The sequence below is a fragment of the Carcharhinus amblyrhynchos genome, chromosome 8, assembly GCF_965287045.1.
Source record: "Carcharhinus amblyrhynchos chromosome 8, sCarAmb.v2.hapA, whole genome shotgun sequence".
NCBI lineage: Eukaryota > Metazoa > Chordata > Chondrichthyes > Carcharhiniformes > Carcharhinidae > Carcharhinus > Carcharhinus amblyrhynchos.
The window spans coordinates 93154094-93181261 of NC_137331.1; the positions used below are offsets into that span (position 1 = coordinate 93154094).

The 27168-nt window shown below is 43.4% G+C and overlaps 1 protein-coding gene across 2 annotated transcripts in view; it reads left to right on the forward strand.

The window, feature by feature from the left end:
• LOC145346782 (uncharacterized) overlaps positions 1 to 27168 on the forward strand; it is a 64447-nt gene that overhangs the window by 16017 nt on the left and 21262 nt on the right. The window contains exons 1-2 of one of the 2 annotated variants that reach the window (XM_080194504.1): positions 7558 to 7601; positions 16630 to 25611. In XM_080194504.1, the coding sequence (XP_080050630.1) occupies positions 16668 to 25611 (8944 nt within the window). In that variant the 5' untranslated portion in view covers positions 7558 to 7601; positions 16630 to 16667. Of the gene's footprint in view, positions 1 to 7557; positions 7602 to 16629; positions 25612 to 27168 lie in introns of those variants that run through there. The other variant, XM_080194503.1, reaches the window with a different exon arrangement.

Here is a 27168-nt window from a genome sequence, read left to right on the forward strand (position 1 = left end):
GGCTAAGTTTGCAATATAAAGTAAAGGCTATGATTCTGAAGAGGGTGCAGAGCAAATGGATCAGGGGAGTATCTACACAAATCATTGAAAATGCCAAGGAGAATTGAGAAAGTAGTTGATGAATAATATGGGATTCTGGACTCTATAAACAGAGGCATAGAGTGCAAAAGTAAGGGAGTTATGGTGAAGCATTGCTTTGCCTCAACTGTAACCTTGCATCCAGTTTTGGGACCCACACTTCCGGAAGGATAGGAAAATGTTAGAGATATGGATCCTGGAAAGGATTTATGAGGTTGGTTCTAAGGCTGTGAAGAAGGTGGAGCTGTTCTCTTCAGAGAAGAGAAGGTTAATAGAGATGTCTAAAATCATGAGGATTCTAGTTAAAGTAAATAGGGAGAAAAGCAAATTACTGCGAATGCTGGAATCTGAAACCGAAAGAGAAAATGCTGGAAAAACTTTGACAAAGGGACATCTGGACTCCAAATGTCAGCTCTTTTCTCTCCTCCCAGATGCTGCCAGACCTGCTGAGATTTTCCAGCATTTTCTCTTTAGACAGGGAGGAACTGTTCCCATTGACTGAAAGGGCGGGTAAGAGAGGACACCAATTTTAAGGTGACTGGCCGAACAGTGAAAGGTGAGTTGAGGAAAAAATGTTTTTATTCAGCGTGTAGTTAGGATGTGGAACGTGCTGCCTGAGAATGTGGTGGAGGCCATGTTCGAATCTGCCTTTAAAAAAGGACTGGCTGCATAGAAAATAGGTGCAGAAGTAGGACATTTGGCCCTTCGAGCCTGCACCACCATTCAATATGACCGTGGTTGACCATGTGCTTTCAGATCCCACTTTTGCTTTCTCTCCAAACTCCTTGATCCCTTTAGCCACAAGGACCACAGCTCCCCCTTGAATATATCTAACGAACTAGCTGTAACAGCTTTCTGTGATAGAGAATTCCACAGGTTCATAACTCTGAGGGAAGAGGTTCTTCCCTGATCTCAGTCCTGAATGGCTTATCCCTTATTCTTAAAGTGTGACTCCTAGTCCTGAATTTCCCCAACATTGGGAACATTCTTCCTGCATCTAGCCTATTTATATGTTTCTTTGAGACCCCCTCTCGTTCTTCTAAATTCCAGTGAGTACAGTGAAACCCCGATTTTATGTGGCCCAATTTAGTGCGAATTCTGATATAACGCGATGAATCATTGAACCCTTTTTTTTTGCTCTTTCTGGGGAACTGAAAAGTTTTTGAGTTAATTTCGTGTTTCCTTAGACTTTTTCTGTGAAAGATAAGCTTTTAATTAAAAAGCTTTACTAAAAATTAATTTAGTTAATTTCTACTGTAACAACAATGATTTATTCGCGGAAGGGGCCTTTTTAAATTAAAAGATAATTTACTTGCCAGATGGTAAACATGCAAAAAATGGGTCAAATGGGGCGATAATAGGGCTGTTTTAGGTCAACATTGGGTCTGTTTGAACGCTGATTTTCTTGAACCCCGATTTAGCTCGACCCCGCTTTTTTCTGCAGTAATATTTTATGGAGCCCAACCGTTGCTTTAACGGGGCCACACTGTACAAGCCGAGTCGAGCCAGTCTCTCCTCTTGTCAGTCCTGCCAGAATCAGTCTGGTGAACCTCCACTGGACTCTCTCAACAGCAAGAACTGCAGCAAGACATCTTTTACTCCTATACTCAAAATCCTCTTGGTATGAAGGCTGGCATGCCATTAGCTTTCCTCACGGCCTGCTATACCTGCGTGCTAACCTTCAACTGTTCTACCAGGACAGCCAGGTCACGTTGCACTTCCTCTTTTCCTAAACGGCCACCATTCAAATAATAGTCTTTCTTCCTGTTTTACATTTATCATATTTATCCACATTATATTGCATTTGCCAAGTATTTGCCCACTCAGCCTGCCTGTCCAAGTCACCCTGTAGCCTCTTAGCATCCTCCACACAGAACACACTGCCATCCTGCTTAGGGTTGTCTGCAAATTTGGAGATACTGCATTCAGTTCCTTTGTCCAAACCAGTAATGTATATTGTGAACAGCTGGGATCCCAGCACTGAATCTTTGTTCAGAGATGTGCAGGTTAGGTTGGCCACGTTTAAAAATTGCCCCTTAGTGTCCTGAGATGCGTAGCTTAGGGGGATCAGCGGGTAAATATCTAGGGACTTGGGGTAGGGTCTGGGTGGGATTATGGTCAGTACAGACTCGATGGGCCAAATGGCCTCTTTCTGCACTCTAGGGTCTCTATGTCTCCCTCAATGAATAACTGAAGAGAACCAATTTACAGGGTTTCAGAAGGTGGGGCAGTGGACTGGTTGGGCTGTTCTTGCAGAGAACAGGCGCAGACATGAGGAACTGAGTGGTTTCACTCCATGGATGATGTCGTGCTCTTACCTGCTGAATGGAGATCCAGCAGGAGCCCAGTGCTGCCTCCCTTGCCAGAGGCCCACTGTATTAAGTGCCTATCAGGCATTTGAGTGGACACCATTGGACTTTTCCTGAGATCAAGCACAGCTGGCTCTGGGAATCTGTCTTCTGAGAGCTGCTGACCAATCAAAAGCTGACAATTCTCACTTGCAGGCAGTGCCAATGAGAGTAGCGAAGGCACCCACCACAATCCTGGGATCAATGTGGGATCTGAGGCCAAAGCAAGTGAAGGGTGGGATAAGGATGATGGGAGTTGGAAGGGGGGGTGATGTTGGAGGAAAGGGCAAGGAAGTGGCCCTTGGCAGGGGGGAGGGATACCATCCCCCACCTCCACATGCCAGAACCCTTCTCATTCAAAGGCTCTTTGTTAAAGTTTTTTATCTATTGGTCACAAGTAAGGCTTAGATTAACACTGTGATGAAGTTATTGTGAAATTCCTAGTTGCCACATTCCTGTTTGGGTCAGTGCACTTTAACCAGCCCATCTTTCTGTGGGAGGAAGCCGGAGCATCCGGAGGAAACCCACACAGACATGGTGAACATACAAACTCCACACAGACAGTGACCCAAGTTGAGAATTGAACCTGTGACCCTGGCACTGTGAAACAGTGGTGCTAACCACTATGTCACCGTGCCACCCTGACAAGGCAGCAGGCTGAGGCCCTTAAGTGCAGGTGGGAAGGCTGTCCATGAGACAGATAAGGTAGAAGCAGGGAAGTTGTTTCCACTGACGGGTGAAACTAGAACTAGGGGGCATAGCCTCAAAATAAGGGGAAGCAGATTTAGGACTGAGTTGAGGAGGAATTTTTTCACACAAAGGGTTGGAATCTGTGGAATTCCCTGCCCAGTGAAGCAGTTGAGGCTACTTCATTGAATGTTTTTAAGGCAAGGATAGATAAATTTTTGAACAGTAAAGGAATTAAGAGTTATGGTGAGTGGGTGGGTAAGTGGAGCTGAGTCCGCAAAAAGATCAGCTGTGATCTTATAGAATGGCAGAGCAGGCTTGAGGGGCCAGGTGGCCGCCTCCTGTTCCTAGTTCTTATGTTCTTATGAGCCTTCCCAAACTAGACTTAATTGGGCAGCTATAGGAAGGTGGCTGGGTGGCATTCTCCATCCCCACTTCCAAATTTACCTCCCCCCTCCCCGACACCATAATTGGAAGTTCCTTTTTTTTCTATTATCATTTAGTTTGTTTGAGTCCCTTGAAAAAGGAGACACTTTTGCTAAATTAATTTCAATTGATGACAGAGTCAACTTAATTGGTATTTTAAACGTTGAGTTCCGAGACTCAATGCAAGCTGCCATTCTCCTACTCCCCTCTCTTGTGCCACATAGCTCAATAAAGAAAACCACTAGTCTTGGACACAAGTGTACAAAACTGACTCAAGCACACCAATGCTCATCAACGGGATGCCATAAGATTCTTATCTGCCTCTGACTTTATCTTGAAGGTAGGATGTAATTTTATTGAAAGGTTGTGTGCTATTGAGTATTCATGATATGCAATTGGATTGCAAATGGGAACCCATCACAGGCCAGTGTAATACGAGACGTGTCACAACCACACTGCTAACTTAACCTCTGCACCTAGATGTCTGACATTGGGAAATCGATACTTCACATCCCCACCTCGTTCAGTGACCTCGCACGCCTCCTTTCCTTCTCCTGCAGGCTCTATACCATGCCTGCCTGGGTTACTAATTTCTTTCAGCGAAGGGGATTGCAACTCTACACATTCTGGGTCTACAAGTGACTCCATTCCTGCAACATGCATTTGACTCTTCTCCTCAGATTACTGAAGCGAGCAAGCCATTCTGTGTAAAGGCAGCTGAATAAACCCCCCTAATCATAACAAGGGGTAGACAATAAAATCACATTCTGAGAGCAAAGGGAAAAGAATTAACTGGAAAAAATTTTTTTTGGAAAAAGACAGAAGGCTTCGTTATTGTGAAGGGGAACAGGCTGTCCCTGGTTTATCATTGTCCATTTGTGTTTTTTCCCTCGACAAATTGTTATTTTGTAGTTTATTCAATAGTTGGAGACGTTTGCAGATTTCTAAATGGCTCTTTGTCAGACGATGAATACATTGGTGCATTGTTTAAATTGGTGCTCCGACTATCGCAGGAGCTGACAGAGTGATACCATCTGCTTATACCCTGCAACCTGTCTGTTATGGATGTGCCATATGGAACTCCTCCCCATCCTTCCCGTATAGCAGCCAACCCACTGCAGTGGCCCTCGATTAAAACCAGATTGCTGAATAAAATTGGCAGAGCTGCGTTATTCGAGAGTGTGAATAGATAGCATTCCCCAGCTCCCCATCCCCCAGCCACTGTGATAAATGGACCATCTGTCCTTGCTGGAGGAGGGGGAAGGGTAGTCACTGTGCATCAGTCATAATTTATGATGAGGGGAAAGTAGAGGGTGGGATTTTGTACCGAAGTATGGTGACTGACAGGGGAGTTTCCCATAATATAGGCTCTGACAAGTTATCTCACTGTGTCCAGCACAGTGGACATGATGTGGATATGCTGGCGTTGGACTGGGGTAAACACAGTAAAAAGTCTGACAACACCAGGTTTCAGTCCAACCGATTTGTTTGATAGTAAATTCACTAGCTTTCGGGTTAGCCCCTTCATCAGGTGAATGGAGAGTTCTGGCCTCAGACAGAGCATATCAAGCATTTGCTCTGATATGCTCTGAGGCCAGAACTCTCCATTCACCTGATGAAGGGGCTAACCCGAAAGCTAGTGAATTTACTATCAAATAAATCGGTTGGACTGAAACCTGGTGTTGTCAGACTTTTTACAGCACAGTGGAACCAGAGGCCTGCACTTGATGGATAAATTCAAACTAATCCGTGGAAAAGATACTCCAGTGAGTCCCTCGTCAATCTACGGAACAGTCATCGTAGGGAGATAATGGGGTTTGACTCAATCATATAAAAAATAGATTTCTCTCAGTAATATTTTGGGATCAGTATATGAGTAATTCGAGACATGGCATGGTAACTTAGGAGGAACACTCAACTTTGAACTTATGGTTTTGAGTTCTCCATAACTGCCTCCGTAGATTGATTACCATGATTAGCAACCTTATTTAACTTATTTATTAGTCACAAGTAGGCTTACATTAACACTGCAGTGAAGTTACTGTGAAAATCCCCTAGTCACCACACTCAACATTTATTTGGATACACTGAGGGAAACCAATACACCTAACCTGCATGTCTTTTGGACTGTGGTGGAAACCAGAGCACCCAGATGAAACCCATGCAGACACGGGGAAAACACGTACCCGCCGCACACAGTGCCCAAGCCAGGATTTGAATCCCGGTCCTTGGTGCTGTGAGGTAGCAGTGCTAACTGCTGTGCCACCATGCTATCCACAGCACATGAAGTGACTACCAATGTAGCAGAGGCTGAACCAGATGAGCCTTGGAACTTTTATTCAGCAGTTCCTATGTTCCTGTGTTGATAGTATCTGTATTACAATAGCAATCTGTTTGAAATAGTATTGCGCTAACTCAGGTCTAAATCACACTTGTGAAACAAAGAATGAGGAATCACAGTACAGAACATAGCCCTTGACCCAGCTTGCCTGTGGCAGTCTAAGCTCATCAACTCCAATCCCATTGCCTTTTCTCTAGATCCTGCTTGTGTTCTTCCCTTACAAATGCTTATCCCCATTTTCTTACAGTCTGTGCTTCAGTAATTCTTTGTGGCAAGTCATCCCACGTTCTAACAACTCTCTGGCTGATAACTTTTTTTTTCTAACTTCCCCTTTTATTCTTTCCAGGTACAGAAAATATTGAAGTCTCACCATCTACTGGCTCTTTGTCGATTTCTCTCAGAAAATGAACTGAGTTATGAATAGTGGCTGAGCTTTTAAAGGACTCGGTGTTTGCTTAATAGCTGAACAGTGTTGCAATGTGGATAAAGATGAGCAGAATGGGACAGAGTTTAACATTGTGCACGAGGGAATAAGGTCATTGTAAGGAATGCAAATTATACAATGAAATTAAAAATTCTTTATCTAAATACACTAAACATCTACATAGATGATCTAATGGCACAAATAGAGAGAAATGGTGTAGATTTCATTGCCATTACAGAGACATGGTGCAAAGTGATCGAGGTTAGTTTTCCAGGGCGCACAATACTTTGGAAAGACAGACAAGGCAAAAGAGGAGGGGTAATTCCAAGTAAAGGATGACATGAGGACATTAATGAGAAAGGATGTGGCCTCAGAAGATCACCACAATCCGTATGGATGGAAGTTAGGAATAGCAAGAGTCAGAAAACACTTAGGTGTTAATAGGCTACCTAACAGAAATTATCCTGTTAGAGCATTAAACAAGATATTGGAGCTTGTAACTAAGGTGATGTAATAAATGTCGGGTGGGGGTCTTTAATCTTCATATAGATTGAGACAATCAAATTGGCAAGAATGGTCTTGAGTTTGTGGAATGTTTTCATGACAGTTACTTAAAGCAATTAGTTTTGTCCATAGTCAGTTCTACAACTATCTTATATCTGGTATCATGTAATGAAGCAGGGTAATGAATACTGTTATAGCAAACAATTCACTGGGAAATAGTGAACCTTTGATCACAGCAAGAACCTGAGATGTAAGCAAAGTCAATTACTTGAGTGGGAAGCTGCCTAAGGTTTATTGGGTAAAGAGACTCAAAGATATGATGGTAAATGAACAGTTGGAAACATTTAAAGAAACAGTTCAAAGTGATCATCAAAAATACATTCAGTTGAAAAATAAGCAACAAAGACCCATCTGTGACTCTCTTAGGAAGCTAAGGATCGTGCTAGATTAAAAGAAGAGGATTGTATCGTTGTAATGAATGTGAGAATTGGGAGTATTTTAGAAACCTGCAAAGGGCCACAAAAGGTTGACAAAAAGGGAAATAAATAGAAAAGAGAGTAAACTAGCCGGTAATATAGAAACGGATTGTACAAGCTGCAATGCACATATATAAAAGAAGAATAGCTAGAATAAATGTTGGTCCCATAAAAGCAGAAACAGGAAAAATAATAATGGGGAATGAGGAAATGGTAAATGCATTGAATGAATATTTTGTTTGCCTTCACAGTAGAAGATACAAATTACATACAAAAATTAGAGGCTACCGCAGGGACTGAAGAGGGAGGAAATTAAGGTAATGAATATCATCAGAAAAAAAGGATTAGAGAGACTCGAGGGCTAAAGTCCAACAAATCCCTTGGCCCTAATAGCCTGTATCTTGGGGTTCTAAAAGAGATAGCTACAGAGTATATGTACTAGCTATTATTTTGCAAAATTCCTTAGTTTGGAAGTTGTTCCATCAGATTGGAAGTTGGCAAATGTAACATTGTTTTTCCAAAAACACGATGGAGAGAGAAAACCAGGAACTACAGGCCACTTAGTCGAACATTAATCATTGGAAAATTGTTGTTTATTAATAAAGTCTTAACAATGAACCAAGTGTAATATGAGAACAAGCCAATACAATTTTACAAAAGGGAAGTGCTATTTGACACATTTATTAGTTTGTTGAATATGTAACTAATAGGGTAGATAAAGGGGGAATAGAGGTGGAGAGACTCTTCCCGCTCAAAAAAGACAGTAGGACTAGGGGGCACAGCCTCAAGATAAAGGGGGGGCGGTTTAGAATGGAGTTGAGGAGGAACTTCTTCACTCAAAGGGTGGTGAATCTCTGGAATTCTCTGCCTGTTGAAGTGGTGGAGGCTGCCTCGCTAAATATTTTTAAGACGCGGGTTGATGGGTTTTTGATAAGAGAGGGGATTAAGGGTTATGGGGAGAGGGCGGGAAGGTGGAACTGAGCGACGACAGATCAGCCATGATCTTATTGAATGGCGGGGCAAGCTCGAAGGACTAGATGGCCTACTCCTGCTCCTATTTCTTATGTTCTTATGTACTATACCTAGATTTCTAGAAGGCATTTAATGAAGTGCCACAGAAAAGGTTAAGAAGCAGGATAAAGGCATATGAGTTGGGGGTAATATAGTGGCATGGATAGGGGATTGGGTAATGGTCAGGAAGCAGACTGGATGTAATAGTTAGCATTCAGGTATGGCAAGCAATTAAGAAGGCAAATGGCATGTTGGGTTTTTCTTGAAAGGAGATTGGAGTACAGGAATAAAGAAGTCTTGTTACTATTGTACAGGAGGCTTTGGTGAAACCACACTTAGAATACTATGCGCAGTTTTGTCTCCGTAGTTAAGAAGGAATACACTTGCATTGGAGGCAGTGCAAGAAGGTTCACTAAATTGGTCTTTGGATTGAGGGGCTTGACTATGATGAGAGGCTGAATAAATTGGACTTGTATTCTCTGGAATTTAGAAGAATGAGAGGTGAGCTCATTAAAGCATTTAAGATTCAGAGAGGACTTGATAAGGTGGATACTGATTGTTTCTGCTGATCGGAGAATCTCGGGGTAAGGGGCCAATCATTTAGCACTGAAATAAGAATTTTCCACTCAAAGAATTGTGAATCTATGGTATTTGCTACTCCAGAACTTTGAATGCTGGGATAGACAGAGAATCGAGGGATTTAGGGCAGCACAGTAACACAGTGATTAGCACTGTTGCTTCACGGCTCCAGTAACCTGGGTGTGATTCCTGACTTGGGTCGCTGTCTGTGTGGAGTTTGCACGTTCTCCTCGTGTAAGTGTGGGTTTCCTCCCACAGTCCAAAGATGTGCAGATAAGGTTGAATGGCCATGCTAAAATTGCCCCTTAGTGTCCTGAGATGCGTAGGTTAGAGGGATTAGCGAGTAAGGATGTATGGATATGGGGGTAGGGTCTGGGTGGGATTGTGGTCAGTGCAGTCTCGACAGGCCAGGTGGACTCTTTCTGCATTGTAGGGTTTCTATGAAGGGATATGGGGCACAGGTAGGAAAATGGAGCTTGAAGCCTTTAAGATCAGCCATAATCATGTAGAATGGCATAGCAGGCTCAATGGACCACATGGTCCACTCCTATTTCTTGTTTTAGAAACTAGAAGCAGGCATAGGCCATTCGAGCCTGCTCTGCTGTTCATTTTGATCACAGCTGATCTTTAATTTCAATATCCTGTCCTGCCTTCCCCCATATATAGAAACATAGAATATAGAAATGTAGAATATAGATCCATAGCAAGAAGATTTCATATCTCTAATACAATACCCCTGTTCTTGTACTGCACTTTGATTTCCTGTAAGAGCTACAGGTAATTTATAGGTAACTGATACATGTGAAAAAGTGTTGATGCATATCGTTCAAATCTTTTGTAAGTGCAAAATAAATGTTCCTAACGGTGAAATTGCTCCAAGTAGATTTGAATTAACTGTAGGATTTGTACTTAAACCAGCTTCCCCGTTGTTCACCTGAGGCTATTCCTAAGGTCAGTTAGTGAATGACTGACATGGGAAGGACCACCAATTATATCTTTTCTTGGTTCCAGTATAAGGAAGGTAAGACAATTCCAGAGCCTTCCATGATCAACCCTTCCATTCCCACCCTTTCCATTTTCACCTTCAATTAACTCCATGTGTGAGGAGCTCCTACCCTTTTTATCTCCATGGCTAAAATGCAGTCTAAGTTCTGCATGAACTGCCACTGCCTCTTCATCCTCCTGACTCCCCTTGAACTGCAATGCAATGCTCAGCCTAGCCCTGACTCAGTCTGTAAGTTTTCCCTTATCTCCTCATAGTTCTAACCAGATGTTGAACCTCGCCTTCTGCTCTACTGATTCCCAACTTCTGACCAACTCTCTGGATTCCTCCCACAGTCCAAAGATGTGTAGGTTATGTGGATTAGCCATGCTAAATGCATGGAGTTATGGGGATAGGACAAATGCTCTGTTGGATAACTGGAGCAGGCTTGATGGGCTGGATGACTTCCTTTTACATGAGGGATTCTATGAATTCTATGGAAATCTATTTAAAAAAAACACATAGGAACATCAGATTTATAAATAGAGGTGCAGTGTGCAAAACCAAGGAAATTTTGCTAACCTTCATAAATCACTGGTTAGGCTTTGGCTGGAATTGGGTACCATGTTTTGGAAATGATTTTGGGAAGGCCTTGGACATTGTGCAGAGCAGATTTCCTGGGAAGAGGGACTTTGGTTATATTGAGTAACTGGAGAAGCTGGCATTGTTTTCTTTATGGCAGAGTAGTGCAGGAGATTAGATAGTGGGGTTCAAAACCATGAATGGCTTTGATAGGATAAATAAAGAGGATTGGTAATCAGAGGACAGATTAAGGTGATAAGCAAAAAAAATTAGGGACAACACGAGAAAACACTTTGTTACACAACGAGTTGTTGTGATCTGGAATGTATGCCCGAAAGGATGGTGGAAGCAGATTCAATAGTTTAAGTTTTATTTATTAGTGCCATAAGTAGGCTTACGTTAACACTGCAATGTAGTCACTGTGAAAATCCCTAGTCGCCACGCTCCAGCACCTGTTCAGGTACACTGAAGGAGAACTTAGCATGGCCATTGCACCTAACCAGCACGTCTTTCAGACGGTGGGAGAAAACCGGAGCACCCAGAGGAAACTCACGTAGACACGGAGCAAACGTGTAAACCCCACATAGACAGTAACCCAAGCTGGGTGCTAACCACTGTGCTACCCCTGGTAACATCCAAAAGAGAACTGGATAAATACTTGAATGGAAAAAAGTTAGAAGCTATGGGGAAAGAGTAAGGGATTAGTTAAATAACTTGATCAAATATCTAGCATTGTTCCAAGTGGTGGATGAAATGGCTTCTGCTCTCAAGCATTTTCACACAAAGGGTGACTTCAGAGATTGCATGACTGTGGCAAGCCACAGTGCACAAAGGTATTTTTCCAACTACCTCCCGCACCCACCTCCTCTCCCCCATTTTATTTAAAAGAAGAAACAATCCACGTACCTTACCATCTGCAATTGCAAGTGAGGTTTACAATGAAAATCACCATGTAGACAGAAAACTGTTTATTCTGTCCCAACACACACATTTAACACAAGGGGTGATTCTTGACTTTGCCACGCTGTTAGCAGATCCCGATCCCAGGGAATAGCGTGCAGACCTAAAAATCCATTTTGTGCCTGGCGCCAAACAGCTTGTGAGTCTTCTGACCCCTTCCTAATGGCGCAAACCGGATCGTGCCCACTGAGGCTGATTAGCATATTTAAAGTAGCATTTCAGCCTTCATACTCTGAGATAACAGCAAGAACCATTTCTGGCCCCCACTAGCGGTGGTGTTATGGTCATTCCCTGGGGGGCTTGGAGGCCATTGAAACTTACAGGTGGTCAAGGGCATGGCTGGGTAGTGCCTGCTGAGCAGTGTCCACCTGGCAGCCTGGTGATACCAGTTGGGCACTGCCGGTGAGCCAGGGCAGTGCCAAGTGGATGGGGCCTGATGGGGGAGCAATGAAGGTGGGGTTATATGGGGAGGGTGTGGTTATGCAGTGGTAGATCATGTCAGGGGTCAGGTAGGGGAATCACAGTGGGGGGGGGGGCGGGTGGGCAGATGCTGGCGACTCATCTTGGGGAAGAGGTGGGGAATATGCCATTTATGTGGGGTTGGTGGGGGAAGGGAGGGGGTCTGCCATTGCACTGAAATTGGAGCTTCTTTTGAAATGGTGCCCCAGTGCTCTGAAACCAGTTGGCACAAAACCCCCAACTCTCCAAAAAAAAGTGACTTGAGTGTGGGTGGGAGGATTGCATGCCTGAGAATTGCTTGGATCACTCCATTATTCTCGCCATTATGACTCTTAGTTTATTTTGGGGAGAACCCCATGCAGAATTCAGTCTTTCTAATGACATGAATGTGGGTTGTTGTTGACTATCTGGTGTCCACTTGCTCCTGGAGTGGTGATACCTCTCCAGGGAATGTTGCTACTGTAGCGAGCGTTGATACTGTGGTAACTGTTGCTTCTGATGTTTGTTGGGGAGCGGTTGACCTCTGGGGCTGATGGTCATTCAATTCCTTGTGTGGTTGATGAAATTGCAAATTCCTCATCAGCTGTCTGCTGTGAAGGAGCAGCCTCTCTGGTCACATACTTATCTGTGGTTACGATGATCTATTTCATTCATTTTCATGGCGTATCATTCGGGTGGCAATTCCTCTGCACAGATCTCAAGTTGCCAAATTGGCTGACTTTTGTTAGGAATGTTGAATGTTTACACTGTGGCTCTGCAGTTCTCAGCTCTGGCGATGATTTGGCAGCTTTCTCAAAGTGAAATTTGGCTTTTTGTTGTTTCACTTTGATTTTATCACTCATTCCTGTTACTACTTCTGGCTTGAGTAGCTTAGCTGCGGCATAACAACATTATTTACTGAACTAGACTACTTTCTAAGCCCTCAGTAGGCTTGTTTCTCCACTCTGGGATTGCCTTGTGCACATATGTGCCGGATCTACTTTTTTTTTATGACCCTTGGGTAATTTTCACTGCTGTCTTTCCATTTGACTGGAGATTGTGTGCAGATAATGTGTGGTGCTGAATTTCTCAATCATTTATGAAGCCCTTGAATTCTTCCACTCGTGCACTGAGGGCCATTATCACTCACCACAATGTCAGGAAAGAGTGTGTTTTCAGGTGATCTCTCTGGTGGTTGTTGACATCAACTTGTCTAACTCCCAGTAGCCTGAATAGTAGTTGATGGTGATAAGATAGTTCCAAAGTGGGTGAGGAAGTCTACTCCAAGTTTCATCCATAGTCTCTGATGTTTATTGAAAGTACTGGCAATCGTCATCCCTCTTGCCCCAAGAGTTATATCTAACTCCTTGAAAATATACAATGTTTTGGCCTCAACTGCTTTATGTGGAGGCGCACTCCACAGACCTACCACTGTCTTGGTGAAGAAGAAATTCCTCCTTGTCTCAGCCCTAAAATGTTTATACCTCTTCCTAAGATTATGACCCCTGGTTCTGGATCTCTCACCATTGGGAACATCCTTCCTGTACCTACCCTGTCTAGTCTTGTTAGAATTTTATGGGTTTCTATGAATGTATCAGTGTGGTGACTTGGGGATTTTTCACAGTAACTTCATTGCAGTATTAATGTAAACTTGTGACTAATAAATAAAATTTACTTTTACTTTACTTTGAATTGCTGGGATCCTAGCACTGATGCCTGCGGTACCCCACTAGATTCTGCCTGCTATTCAGGAAAAAACCCATTTATTCCTGCCTGTCAACCAGTTTTCTATCCATGCACTATCCTCAATCCCATGCATTAGCATGTAAAATTAAAATCTCTTATATGGGAAAGTAAAAAGATTTTTGAAAGCTTTCTGAAAGTCCAATTAGACCACATCCACTGGCTCCCCCTCAACAACTCTACTAGTTGCATCCTCAAATTTCAAATTGTTTTGTCAAGCATGATTTCCTTTTTGTAAATCCATGCCGATCCTGTCCAATCCTGCCACTGTTTTCCAAGTGCTCTGCTGTAAAATCTTTGATAATGGAAGCTAACGTTTTCCCCACTACCAATATCAGGCTAATTGATCTATAATTCTGTTTTCTCGCTACCTTTTTTAAATAGTGAGATTACTTCAGCTATCCTGCAATCTGTAAGAACTGTTCCGAAGTCTATAAAATCTTGGAAATTGTCCACCAATGCATCCACTATTTCTAGGACTACTTCCTTAAGTACTCTGGGATGTAGATTATCAGGCCCTTGGGGTTTAGCAGCCTTCAATTCCATCAATATTAATACTGATCCCCTCTAGTTACTCCCTCTGACTAAACCCTGTGTTCCCCAACATTTCTGGTATAATATTTGTGTCCTTTTTGTGAAAACACAACCGAAGTATGTATTCAGTTGATCGGCCATTTTATCCCCAATATAAATCACGTTTGAGGATTTGAATTCAGTTTCCAAAAATATTGGAGTTAAAGAGCTGGTTTTAGTAAAATAATTTATCGTCATCTCTCCCCTGGTTATTTTGCCCAATCATAAGTTTATTTCATTTGTTTGTTCTCCTTGGGGCAGAGAAATTATGAAGGGTTTTGATAATCAAGACATGAAGAAACTATTTCCAGTGGCAGCGCTCTGCTTTATTGAGGGGAAATGTTTGGGTGGTATTTTACAACCCTTCCAGGATCTTCCAGTCTCACCCAAATCAGGGCAGGTGAATCCTGCAAAACATTCATAATACCTCAGCAGGACTGGAAGATTGCCCTTGTGGCCAATAGCCAAGTGTGGGGGTGCTGGAAAATCCCACTCAGTTGTGATCTGAAATACATTGCCTGTAAGGATGTTGGAAGCAGATTCAATAGTACCTGTCACAAGTTGTAGAATACCTACAGTGCAGAAGGAGGCCATTCAGCCCATCAAGTCTGCACCGCCCGAAAGACCACCACAATCCCATCCAGGCCCTATTCCTGTAACCCCACAAATTTAACCTGCTAACTCCCTTGACATTAGGGTGAATTTAGCATGGCCAATCAAGCTAACCCGCACAATTATGGACTGAGGGAGGAAACTGGAGCATCCAGAAGAAACCCACGCAGGCATGAGGATCATGTGCAAACTCCACACACACAGTGACCTGAGGCTGGAATTGAACCCAGGTTCCTGGCATTGAGGCAGCAGTGCTAACCATTGTGCCACCTTGCTGCCCTGAAATGAATTGGATAAATGTTTGAAGTAAGGGTGGTGTGGTAGTGAGGAGAGGGGAACAGAGAGACAGTGTGGCTAAAGGGCTGATAACCGAAGGTCTCTGATGGAAGATGACTGGTAAAAGAGGGGGGAATTTTTTTTAACACAGTTACGATCTGGACTGTACTGCCTGAAGGGTGGCAGAAGCAGAGGTAACCTTCAAAAAGGAAATTGGATCTATACTTGGAAAAACAAAAAATTGTACGGTTAGCATGGAACTAATTTGGTAGCTGTTTCAAAGACCTGGCAGTGGCACAATGGGTCACGTGGCCTCCCTCTTCTGTATGACACCATTAAATTTATCTTAAAGGGAAATGATCTGATTCTCCGTGGCATTGTTCACTATTACCTGCTTTGCTACCAATATAGTTTACCCCTTTTAAGGTCATTGTTGAATTATTCCCTGGCGTGAACTGATAAATTTCCACAGGATGTGAATAATTCTAAAGGTTAATTAGTGTTGCAGTCATAAGTTTTTCTGCATTGGCTGCTAACCACCTTGGGAGGAAGGCACATTATCAGAAGGTCAGATAAAACAGTGAGAAATGATTCTTTCCCTTTTTTTATGAAGGATACGTAATAATTCAAAAGTGAATCAGACTATTATCTGAAAAGGAAGATGGTGCAGGGTTGCAGGGAGGAGGTGGGGGAGTGGTGAATTGGTCATCCAGAGAGCTGGTGCATAGCCGATGGGCCAAATGGCTTCCTTCTGTGCCCTCAACAGTTCTCCTGGTCATGACTTGTTGATGCTCTGTACAAAATGTAAGAGAAGTCTCAAAACGGACATTCAGGATGCACTCAAGTAAAATCAAAATACTGCAGATGTGGAAATCCTGAAATAAAAACAGAAACTGTGGCTCTATCCAAGCATTTTCTGTTTTTATTTAAGAGTGCACTGCCTGAGGGCATGGTAGAAGCAGATTACGTTCGCAGCTTTCTAAAGGGAGCTGGACATAAACCTGAGAATGACAATAATGCAGAGCTATGAAGAAAGGGAATAGGATGTACCGGATTGTTCTTTCAAACAGCTGACACAAGCTAGCGGGCAGCATGGCAGCACTGTGGTTAACACTGCTGCCTCACAGCACCAGAGACCCAAGTTCTACTCCCGGCTTTGGGCCACTGATTGTGTGGAGTCTGCACATTCTCCCCATGTCTGTGTGGGATTCCTCCAGCTGCTCTGATTTCTTTGCACAGTCCAAAAGATGTGTGGGTTAGGTGAATTGGCCATGCTAAATTGCCCCTTAGTGTCAGGGGACTAACTAGATTAGCATGGGGTTATGGGGATAGGGCCTGGGTGGGATTGTGGTCGGTGCAGACTTGATGGGCTGAATGGCCTCCTTCTGCACTGTAGGATTCTATGAAAATGGGCTGAATGGACTCATGCAATGTAAGATTCTATGACATGAACAGAAACCTAATTCAAATACTAATCCATGACTATTTTGCTCTCCATTATTGTCCCTATCTGTTTTACTCTGTTTTGGCTTTGCTCTATTTGCAGTCCATCCACTTATTCTGTTTGTTTCCTCTTGTTAATTCTGCAGACATTTCTCCAGATGTTTCCTGTGGCTCTTCACACAGCATGCTCACCCCTAAAGACCAACCTTCACCCCAGGCCTCCCCAACAGCTGACTCTTCGTATCTGATGCAACTTCATGGCGGCTCAACGTGGTTCACGGGAATCGAACAGAGCGAGCTCCCAACTGGCAGCCCGGCATTGGATCACGGCAGAGATGTTCCGGGAAACCTTGGCGCCAAGGGTCCGGCTGACGAGGGGACCCGCCCTCAGCCTGAAGGAGCCAGTTGCGACACGGACACCGATAACTCTTACCCTGAGTCATCTTCAGCAGCCTCTTGCATCAAGGAAAGCCTTTCGGAAAGTGAAAGCCAAGCATCCCAGCATAAATTGGACGGGGACCCAGAAAGGGCAGACATGTTTGTGCTAAGCACTATTGACAACACGCAACTTGTCAGTGCAGACATCGACTCAGGGATATCTAAAATGGAAGTTCTGGGAATAAACAGACACTTGCTGGATGGTCCACCAGCCACTGCTGACTCTGCTCTAGATGCAACACGAGATAGTTCGGAGGCCAGTGCTGGCCTGTCCTTGGAAGAGTCGGAGGTGAGCAGCTTTTCCGAGACGGACACGATATCCAGGGAGGAGCCTGATGGGGACATGCAACTGACAGATACCAAAGTAGACCAAGGGGCAGAAATGGCCGGTTCGGAGAGGGAGGGAGATCAGGATCTGGCCGATTCAGAAACAGACACGTCAGTTCAGTTGCCCTTCGTTGAGAAGGACACTGGCTGTGTTGAAATAGACCTTGGTTCACTTAAAGCAGGCAACGTAAAACCAACCCCTTTTACAGAAACACTTTGCTCTGCTGGCCTTCCTCCCAGTGTCATGAGCAGCAGCATTAAGGCTTCACTAACATTAGAATTACAGACCATTTCAGCCACAGAGGCCAAGCAACCTGTGCTTATTGATTCCCTCCATTCACTGACTGATAAATCAAGGGCTGAAAATGCAAAGACTGAACCTTCACAAACTCAGGATCAAGTTACAACCATTGGACACACTGATATTCCTCTCTGTTATTCAGAACCCACCAAAGAATTGCTCGAGTATCCCACTGCTGCGGACCATGTGTGTGGTCCCGATCCAGATCTTTTCTTCACAGCACCATCGAGTCCGGTAAAGGCAGTGTGCAGTGCCCAAAAATATTTTTCTTATTCGAAAAGCAGCTTACACGAAGAGCCCGTTGAAGCCCTGGAGAGCGAGGGCAGCGAAGGCATCTATTCTCCACCGACCTCTCCCTCAGGATCTTACAGAACTGCAGAAGGGGGCAGCTGGACATCAGGCACGCCAAATACGTCCCCGTCCTGCTCCCCAAACTTGCTGGCGGAGGTTGAAACAATGGAGGTGTCTGCCTGTTATGTAGAGTCACTCTCTGCATTTGCAGAGGAACTCAACGAAGAGCAGTGTGAGCAGGTGCTGCCTCTTGCTGATGCTTCTTATGGCATAATTGATGAAGAAACTTGGACTTCTATGGAAGAGTCAACTGAAAGGTGCCTTACAGAAACACAGGATAACCTTGCTCCTTTAGCATTTGATAATGAAAAGCTTGACACTAGTGAAGAGGAGGATGATGAAGAAGATGGACAGGAGTATATAAATCTTAAAGATCAGGACATTTCCAGTGTAGGATCAAGATTAGTTGAGGGAAATGATTTGAATCAACAATCATACACGACAGATTGCCACATTAACCAAGAATTACAGAGCTCACAAACAACGCCGCAAAGTGCTACAGCAGTGGATAATTATTGTACAATCATTTTGGATGGAAAACATGAAGAAACATTCAGCATCCAACCAATATCTGTTTCTCAGAAGGATGACAATTCAACATCAAAGTATAGTAGGGAGTCCAACGAATCAAGTCATGAAAATGCTGAAGCCAGCCCGAGCGAGGAAGTTTTATCACTCGGTAATGAAGGCGATTCAATAGGGTTAGGTATGCCGATACTAAACACAGAAGATGATGAAAGTACTGGGCAACATGCTGCTGACCCTGTTCAAGATCCGACTGAGGAAGAAAGCACAATGCCAAAAGAATCACATGACATTATTACTTGTTATGAAACAAAGCATAGGAGCCTGACTTCTGAATTTGAATCCCTATTGAAGGGAGATACAAGTACTGATCATGGGTCAAATAACATGGCTGATAGCACAATTTACGCAGTAGATAATTATTTGCTTACTGCTGAAACCGTCAAGGACCAACATGCTTACAGCAAACATTGTGATGAATACACTAAATATGCTCCTCTTGCTGCTTCTGAGGAGCTTGTTGAAGATTATGCTTCCAATGAAGAAAGGGCTGTGGATATAAAGACAGAGAAGGAACCTGATACAAAATTCGAGAGTTCAGTGTACTCGCAGTTCGACCTACAATTGGATGAATCATGCAAAAAGATTTCCAATAATAGTTCTTTTGTAGTTGAAAGTGAACTTGAAAGATCTGTGCCACTAGCTTCTGAAGTTTGCATTCCAAGTGATCTACCGTCCAGTGGGATGTATAGTTCCATGCAAATTGGCTGTTCATCTGAAGTGTCAGACGTGGCAAGCTCTTTTGAAATGGGGACCTCGATGTTGCCACAATCTCCCAGTGATGTTGATATAGGTCTTGGTAGTGAGAGGATGGTGCCTGCAGCACTGCTCTCATTTAGAGGTAGCATTATTTTTGAGGCAGAATCAATTGAAGTTACTTCATTGTCTGCAGTGCCGCCAACTGCAATGGAACAGGAGAATGTTGAAGAAGACATTGGTGATGATGACAGTGTTGCCGATGGCAGTGATCATGTTGAAGATGCTCCCTGTGATGTGGCAGATGAAGATGAAGATAGTTCTGTGTCATTCCTATATTCACTCTCTGAGACCTCCATCACTGCAGGAATCGATGAATCCTTTGCATTTCAGGACACGACTTCGGAATCTTCTGCTTCTGCATCTCTTGAGGGAGAAGATGAAAGAATTGCTACAGATCACTACGTTCTGTTCTCAGGAGTTACTGAAGTACAGGTCGAAGGACCAAAGGAAGAATCCATAGACTCAGGGAGTGACAGTGAGATGGAAATGTCTTCATCAGTTTCCTCATCAGACTCTGGAGCGTGTGAGGCTTATTGTGCTATGAGTATGATGTGTGACGTAACAGCTTTGCAATCAGGGAAATCCAACTTAGCTGATGATGAAGAAGAAGAAGAGTCACCGAGTGCTGAAATGGAAACACAGGAGAATTGGAGGGGAGAACCTGAGTGCATAACCGTCGACAGTCAAGATAAAACACAATTGCTTACAGAATTCACACAGCAGCAAACTTTGGCATGCATTGCAGCTTCTCAGACAGCTATCGTACAAACTGATGCACTGTCGGATGACAAGTGCATTCCACAACCCTCCCCCAGTGTCCCAGGTGAGCCTCAGCAAGCATTATTGGTTGGATCTACAAAAGACAGCTCAGGGAGTCTTTCGGAGACGATACTGGATTTGGAAGAGAACGAAACCTGTTCAGTTGATTCAGACAGTGAAGATCTGTCATCGGAATTGTCAGCCTCTGAAGAAATGACTCCTGAACTGGCACAGTGTGAAAGGAATTCTCCCGAGCTGGGATCACTTGGTCAAGTAGAGTCAGACATCTGTGACGAGACAATGGCAACAACCCCGATCACAAAGGAACTCCCACCAACAGAATCAAATTCTAGTCTTGCTCTCCAGCTGGAAAATGCCCATCTTACTAAGGACCTCAGTAGGAATGAACTTGATTTTGAATTGGCTTCGAATTTACCGGAAGGTATGAATAAATTTGACGATCACCAGTATCAGATTGCTGATGCCCGGTCCAAAGATGGTGAGGGCAAAGGGCCCAATTCTGAAATGCCACTGAATTTGCCCATCGATCTGACCAGTGATGTTGATGTGCCAAATATCAGCTCAAGTGAGTCAAATTCTGAAAGCAACAACTCCGTTTTCCCCACACAACAATTGTGTGATGGTAATCAGTTTGCCATTGGGAAACCTACTGACTCCATCAGTGATAACCTCAGTGAAGATTTGGTGTCGGCTTGTGAGAAAACTGACAATCAATGTATTTACGTTGACCCAACACTCGAAGACACTGAAACATCTCCCTGCATCAGTCCTTTCCAATCCGATTCAACAAATATAAACACTACCGGGCCATTCTCTGTCTGTGGATCAGAAGGTCTCAGACCACTTTCTCCTTGTTCCAAATTTGCTCCTTCTGATGACAGTATAGTCCAAGAGCACTGTGACTCTTGCACTCAAGAGTTCCTGGAAACATTGCCTGAAAGTAGACCAGCTGTGAGATATAATAATGTCATTGCTTTGGGTTTCAGGGACATGCCATTGCCTGATCATGGAACCAGCAGTGAGAGCTTGGATGAAAATATTGAGGCAAAGGAGGATGAATCTCTCTCTCTCTCCGCTACAGACCCATCCAGTACAAGTACTGGGCTCAATAACCTTTCAGATTTAACAAGTCCTGAGCAGATAATTGGAGCATCAGATAGAAACCTCGAAGACAATTTGGTGAAACAACAAAGTGAGCCCCTCAACATTGAACAGGAGATGATGAACATAGTGTCGGTGGATACATCAATAAAGGAGGCGTCAGCGTGTGAAGAGGTGGAAATTGTTACAGATAACCCAACACCTGTATCATCGAGAAGTTCTTCATCCTCGGAACCAGAAGATTATGACATGAGCAGTGAATCTGATTTGTCTGAACACGTGCCCTCTGTTAAAGATCCTGAATTACCAAGTGCCTTTGAAATTTATAATCCTGCAGATGAAGCCAGTCCGCCTCTACAAGTGAGTGCTCAACAAGATGTGGCATCATTGGATGATACAGTGAGTGACACGTCCTCAGGTTCATCCCAGCAGCTGGTCAGCAGGACTGAATCGAGTTACGCTGAGCCGTTGCTGGATAAACCAAATCAAAAATTTGAAAGTTCACAAGTTGAAGATGGAACAAGAGATAGCAGAGTTTCCCCCATTGCCATCGAAGAACACGTCGATGTTGAGTCAGAAGTTGGCATTAATCCATTGAACGTGTCAACCTCTTTATCAAGAAATGACGGAGAGCAATGTTCCACCTCCTCATTGCAAGAGTGCTTTGATCCTATGAAATTTCTGGATGCTCAGACTGGACATGCTGTTAGCCAATTAAAGGCCCTGGACTCCATTTTGGAAGCCGGAACTCATTCTTTAACACACACACAAGCTCAACTAGAAGAGGAGGATGATCAGAATGAACCCCCAGGTACACTAACTGAAGATACTGATTGGAAAGTGGAATCTTCTGATCCGCTGCAAGACAATGATGCTGGTAAGCTAAAGGATTTAGATTCAATACCAAAAGGGAATAATGATCAAGCAGAGATCTTAGATGGCTTAGCAGACAATGAGATCAACCAACTGGGTCTTCCAAAATTATCACCAGGGACTATTGCTGATAAAGTCTTAAACCAGACGCTAACAGATGGGAGTGATCAGTTGAAGCTCTCTAGCAGTAAATCAGAAGATTATTCTGATTGTTCAACCTCCATAGACACAATACTCAGAGATGACTGTAGGGAATTGGAAGTGTCAAATGCATTGCTAGAAGATGATTCTTTTAAATCAGAGATCGTAGATATGGTGGTTGAAGATTTCAGTGGACAGTTGGAACTTGCAAATATTCAACCAGTGGATGATATTGATAAATTGGGAAATGCAGAAAAAGTGACAGGAAATGATAATAGTCAAGTAAACATTTCTCCCATGTTATCCGAAAGTGACGCTTGTGAATCTACTGACATAGACTTGGCAGCAGGACATGTGGGTGCCCAAGTGGAAGTCTCCAGTGTCACATCAGAAGATAATTTTCAATCAGAGACCATAAGTGCAATGGCAGATGTTTCACAAGGTGGTGATGCTGATAAATTAGCCATTTCAGACATCACCACAGGGCCTATGGATCTTACCCCGGTGGCCATGGAGAATCTGCAAGGGGATTTTGATGAGGAACTGAAACACTCCAACAGCCAACCAGGAGATCATGCTGACCAATTGGGGCTCGCTAACACAACGCTAGAGAATGGCAGTCGAGCAGAAGTATCTGGTGCTTTACAAGGTGGACATGTTTGTGAGTCAGAAGCCACCGATGTGACAGTAGAGGAGGTAGGTGAACAAGCAGGGCTCTTAAACATCGATAAATTAGAAGTTCTCGATACATTAATGCATGATGGTGCAGCTGAAGTCATTTTACCTGAAGATAATGATTACAAAGCAGCGGTTATGGACATGGCTGTAGGTTTTGATGGACAAGTAGAACTCGACCATATCCTCCCTGGAGATGAAACTGAGTTTGGAGGTGTGAATGCTGTGTCAGTAGAGGAGGTTAGTCAAGAGAAGATCAGTAACATCCTATTGGAAGCTGATGCTAGCAAATTTGAAGATATGAATACTCTGCCAATAGTGGAGGATAGTCAGTTGAAGATCTCTGACATTCCATCAGATGGTGTTGCTTGTAAGTCAGAGGTCAAAGGCATAGTGATATGTCAAGACAAACTATCTGATGATTCACAGATCAGTGATGCTGCTGAATGCTCAGACTCCCTTCTAAAAAACTCTACTAGCACATCTGAGATTTCAGGAGATGATAGTTCCCAGAAGGAGAAGTTTGGGAGTCTATTGAAACATGACCCTAGTGAAGTTACAAATGTAGACCAAAGCAAATTATCAGATATACTGTCCAGAGCTGAGGATTGTAAATCAGAGGTCATGGACACCACAACAGGAGGTGGTGAGGATCAAACAGAAGTTTCTGATGTACTGTTGAGTGAAACTCCTTGTAGTTTGGAGATCGTAGACATTATGTCAGAAGAAGATCGTGATGACCTTGTTGATGATGAAGATGAGAAGTTCACAGATGCATCACAAAGTAGTGATGCGGGTATATTAAACATGTCCTTACCACAGAGTTTGACTGGCGAAGTAGAGTTGTCTGACAGCTCATTAGAAGGAAGTGCTTGTAAACTTGAGACGGTCGATTCAATGTTGAGGGGTAATGCATCAGACAAAGCTATAAATGATTCACAATTTACCGATAGTGGGAAATTAAATATCATTGATTCAACACTGGGAAACAATATGGACGCTATTGTGAACTTGGATAAGAGCTCAGGAGATAGTGATGGTAAAATAACTTCCGTCAGCCATCCGCCAGCAGGTGATGCTAGTACATTAGTAGTTGCAGAGACAACATCACCGAATGATGGTGGAACAACAGAACTCCACGAAACCCAATTGAAAGATGATGCTCCTGAATTGAAAACCATAAATCTGGCATTGGGTGTGGAAGGTGGGCAAGCCAAGATCTCAGATATTCCACAAGACAGTAATGATGATAGACAAAATCTTCTTGATTCTGTAGGAAGTATTGACTCCTGTAATATTGAAAGCTCTGGAACGTCTCCAGGGCACAGCATTGGACCAATGGAGGATTTAAACTTTGAACAAGGAAGCACCAATGATCAAAGTGAACCCCCAGACCCAGCTCTAACAGTGAGTGACTACCAACAGGATATCTGTGAAACTGCTTCAGAATCTTTTTCTTGTAACCTGGAGATCCCCCTTTCTACAAGAGGGTTGGACCCTCCTGCTTCACTGTTATCAGAGTCTGTGGAAGGATTAACCAGTGAGTGCCTGAAGGCTTCTGGAAGCTCTACTGATGATATTGTAGAGTTATTTGAACAAGAAACTGTTGATGATCACATAGTGACCACAGATGATAGTCAACAAAATGAGCGTTTTGTAACCCCAGATGGGTCAGACTTTGAAAAGAGAAACCCAAGTGAGAGGGAGAACCATGTTTTAGTTGACAAATCAAATTCAGAAGTAGAGGAGATTTCTGACATGATGCCACTGTCTAATGTTTCAGAATTTGAACAAGAAGCTGAACTTGACGTTTCCAGTGATGAACCCAATAACTCAACGTCAGATAGTTCTAGGTCAGAAGGCGTTGAGATCTGTGGCCACCCAGGCCAACCAGAGCCAGTTCGGATAGCTTCATCCATCCCTTCTGTATGTCAGATAGCACAACATACTGTTCAGGACAGCAAAGCTGATGAGATTTCTTTAAAATGCACAATGGTACAGGGGGATATGTCAATGAAGGTGCCTGCAGAATTAGAAGAAGGAAAGGTAGACAAAGGTTCACCCAGTCATAAGTTGGATTCACGCCAACTCCATGAGTCTGAAGGATTGAATTGGCCATGTACCCAAGTTGTTCCTAGTTTAGCAACAGACTCCTATTCCAATCAAGATGTAAACCCAACTGTAGCTGATGCTTTTGCGGTTACACAGGATATTGAACAACTATGTTTGAACAAAAGTGCATCATTGGAGACCTCATCACAAGATCAAAAACCTCTTTGTCTAGTGGCTAGTGATGGAGAAGAAAAGGTTGACATTTATCAGCAAGCTTCACTTGATGTGAGTGGTAACAACACTGAGGATAAGAGCTTGGGTAATACACATCATTCTGAACATTTCTCCACCATTGGTCATCCACTGGCAGAGACACCAGTATTCGACACATTGCTCGATGTATCCCACAGTCCTTCAGATAAATCTCCTGCATGTCCTCATGCTACATTGAGTAGTATTCCTTCTGCATTTTCAATGACAGAATTTGGTTTTGCTCCTGCACCCATCTGTTCCGTTTTAGACCTTCCCTCCCTAGATAAAGCACCCGCCACAACCTGTCCTGAACTGGCTAACAACTGCTTTTCTGCTGTGTCATCCTCCCCATCATGTAAACTGACTTTAGGACATCGGGACCAAGAAACCTGCCCAACACACGCTGCTACGGCTGCAAGTCCATTAGCAGGAGATAAAAGTCATGACGAGTTTAAGCTGTCTGAAGCAGTGGACATGGATGAGAAATCAGCAGGTAAAGAGTTTCCGTTCTGTAAAAACCTGAGAATAAGAAGTAATTTATTTGGATTTTTATGGATAAATGACAAACACTGTACTGTGGGATTATTCCTTCCCCACGTCATTGTACTTTCTTTTGTCTCAGCGTATTGGTTTCAGATCACTTCACTCTTGTCTTTAGAGAACCTCATGGGTTCACGAACTCCACTTGTACGTGAGTGTGCAGTCTAGACTGGCACTTCAAAGCAGTACTGAGGGTGTGTTGCGCTGTTGGAGGTCCCACCAAACCAAGATGCCTCTGCCCCCTGCAGTGGATGTAATTGATTCTATGGTGTAAATCAAAAAGAGCAAGGATTCTTTTCCTGTGTCTCAGCCAAAATTCATCATCCAGCCAATACTTCCAGATGATCTGTTTCACTTGTCTCGCCATTATTTTTGGAGTTTGCTGTGTGCAAATTGACTGTGATGTTTCCTTATATACCCTTTTATGGTATCAATTTGTACATATCGGATGACTGGGACACACTGGAAAGGGCTCAGATACAGGAACAGGAATCAGAAATTCAGGACTTCAAACCTGTTCTGTCATTCACTCGGAGCATGACTGACCTATATCTTAGCACCATTTACATTGAAATAATTATCTTACTTCTGAAGTATTTTATATGCTCTAAGGGGCTAAGTGATGTTCTGCAGTTGTGAAAAGTGCTATTTATAGCTGAATTGTTTTGTGTCATAGAACATTGCACAAAATGCTTGCTCCCGCCCACACTCTCCAATTCACGTTTATAAAACATTGTAAAAAGGGTGAGTGAGAGACCCTGGCAAGGGCAACGATGTAGGGTCAGTAGTTAAATCTGTCAGCCAGTCAGTTATCATAAAATCCCTACGTTGCAGAAGGAGGGCATTCGGCCCATCAAGTCTGCACTGACCGCTATCCCCTTAACCCCACACATTTACCCTGCTATTCCCCCTGACGACATTATGGGGCAATTTACCATGGCCAGATCAACCTAACCCACACTCCAAAGTTAGATTGTGACTGATCAGTATCTCAACACCATTTACCCACTTTAGCTCCATTGTCTTTGATACTCTTGCCAACAATTAATCTCAGCCTGGTAAACAGACCCAGCATGTACAGACTTTCGGAGGTGAAAATTCCAGATTTTGCTATGTTTTGTCTAGATTTTTGTTCTGACTTTAATTGTATCAACGCTCATTCTGAATTTCCCCACTAGAGGACATGGTTTCTCTATATATTTTTAAAAATTGTTCTTGGGATGTGGTCTTTGCTGGCTAGGCAATTGCCCATCCCTAATTTCCCTTGGGAAGGTGTGGTGAGCTGCTGCAGTATATTTGGTATAGGTACATCCACAATGATGTCAGGGAAGGTGTTCCAGGATTTTGACCCAGCATATAGAGCATGGTGGCAATATAGTTTTATGCCAGGATGTTGTGTGACTCAGAGGGGCACTTGCAAGAGTGATATCCCTGTGTTTGCTTCCCATGTCCCCCCGCTAGTTGGTAGAAGCTGGGGGTTTGACATGTTGTTACAGTGCCTCTTGTAGAT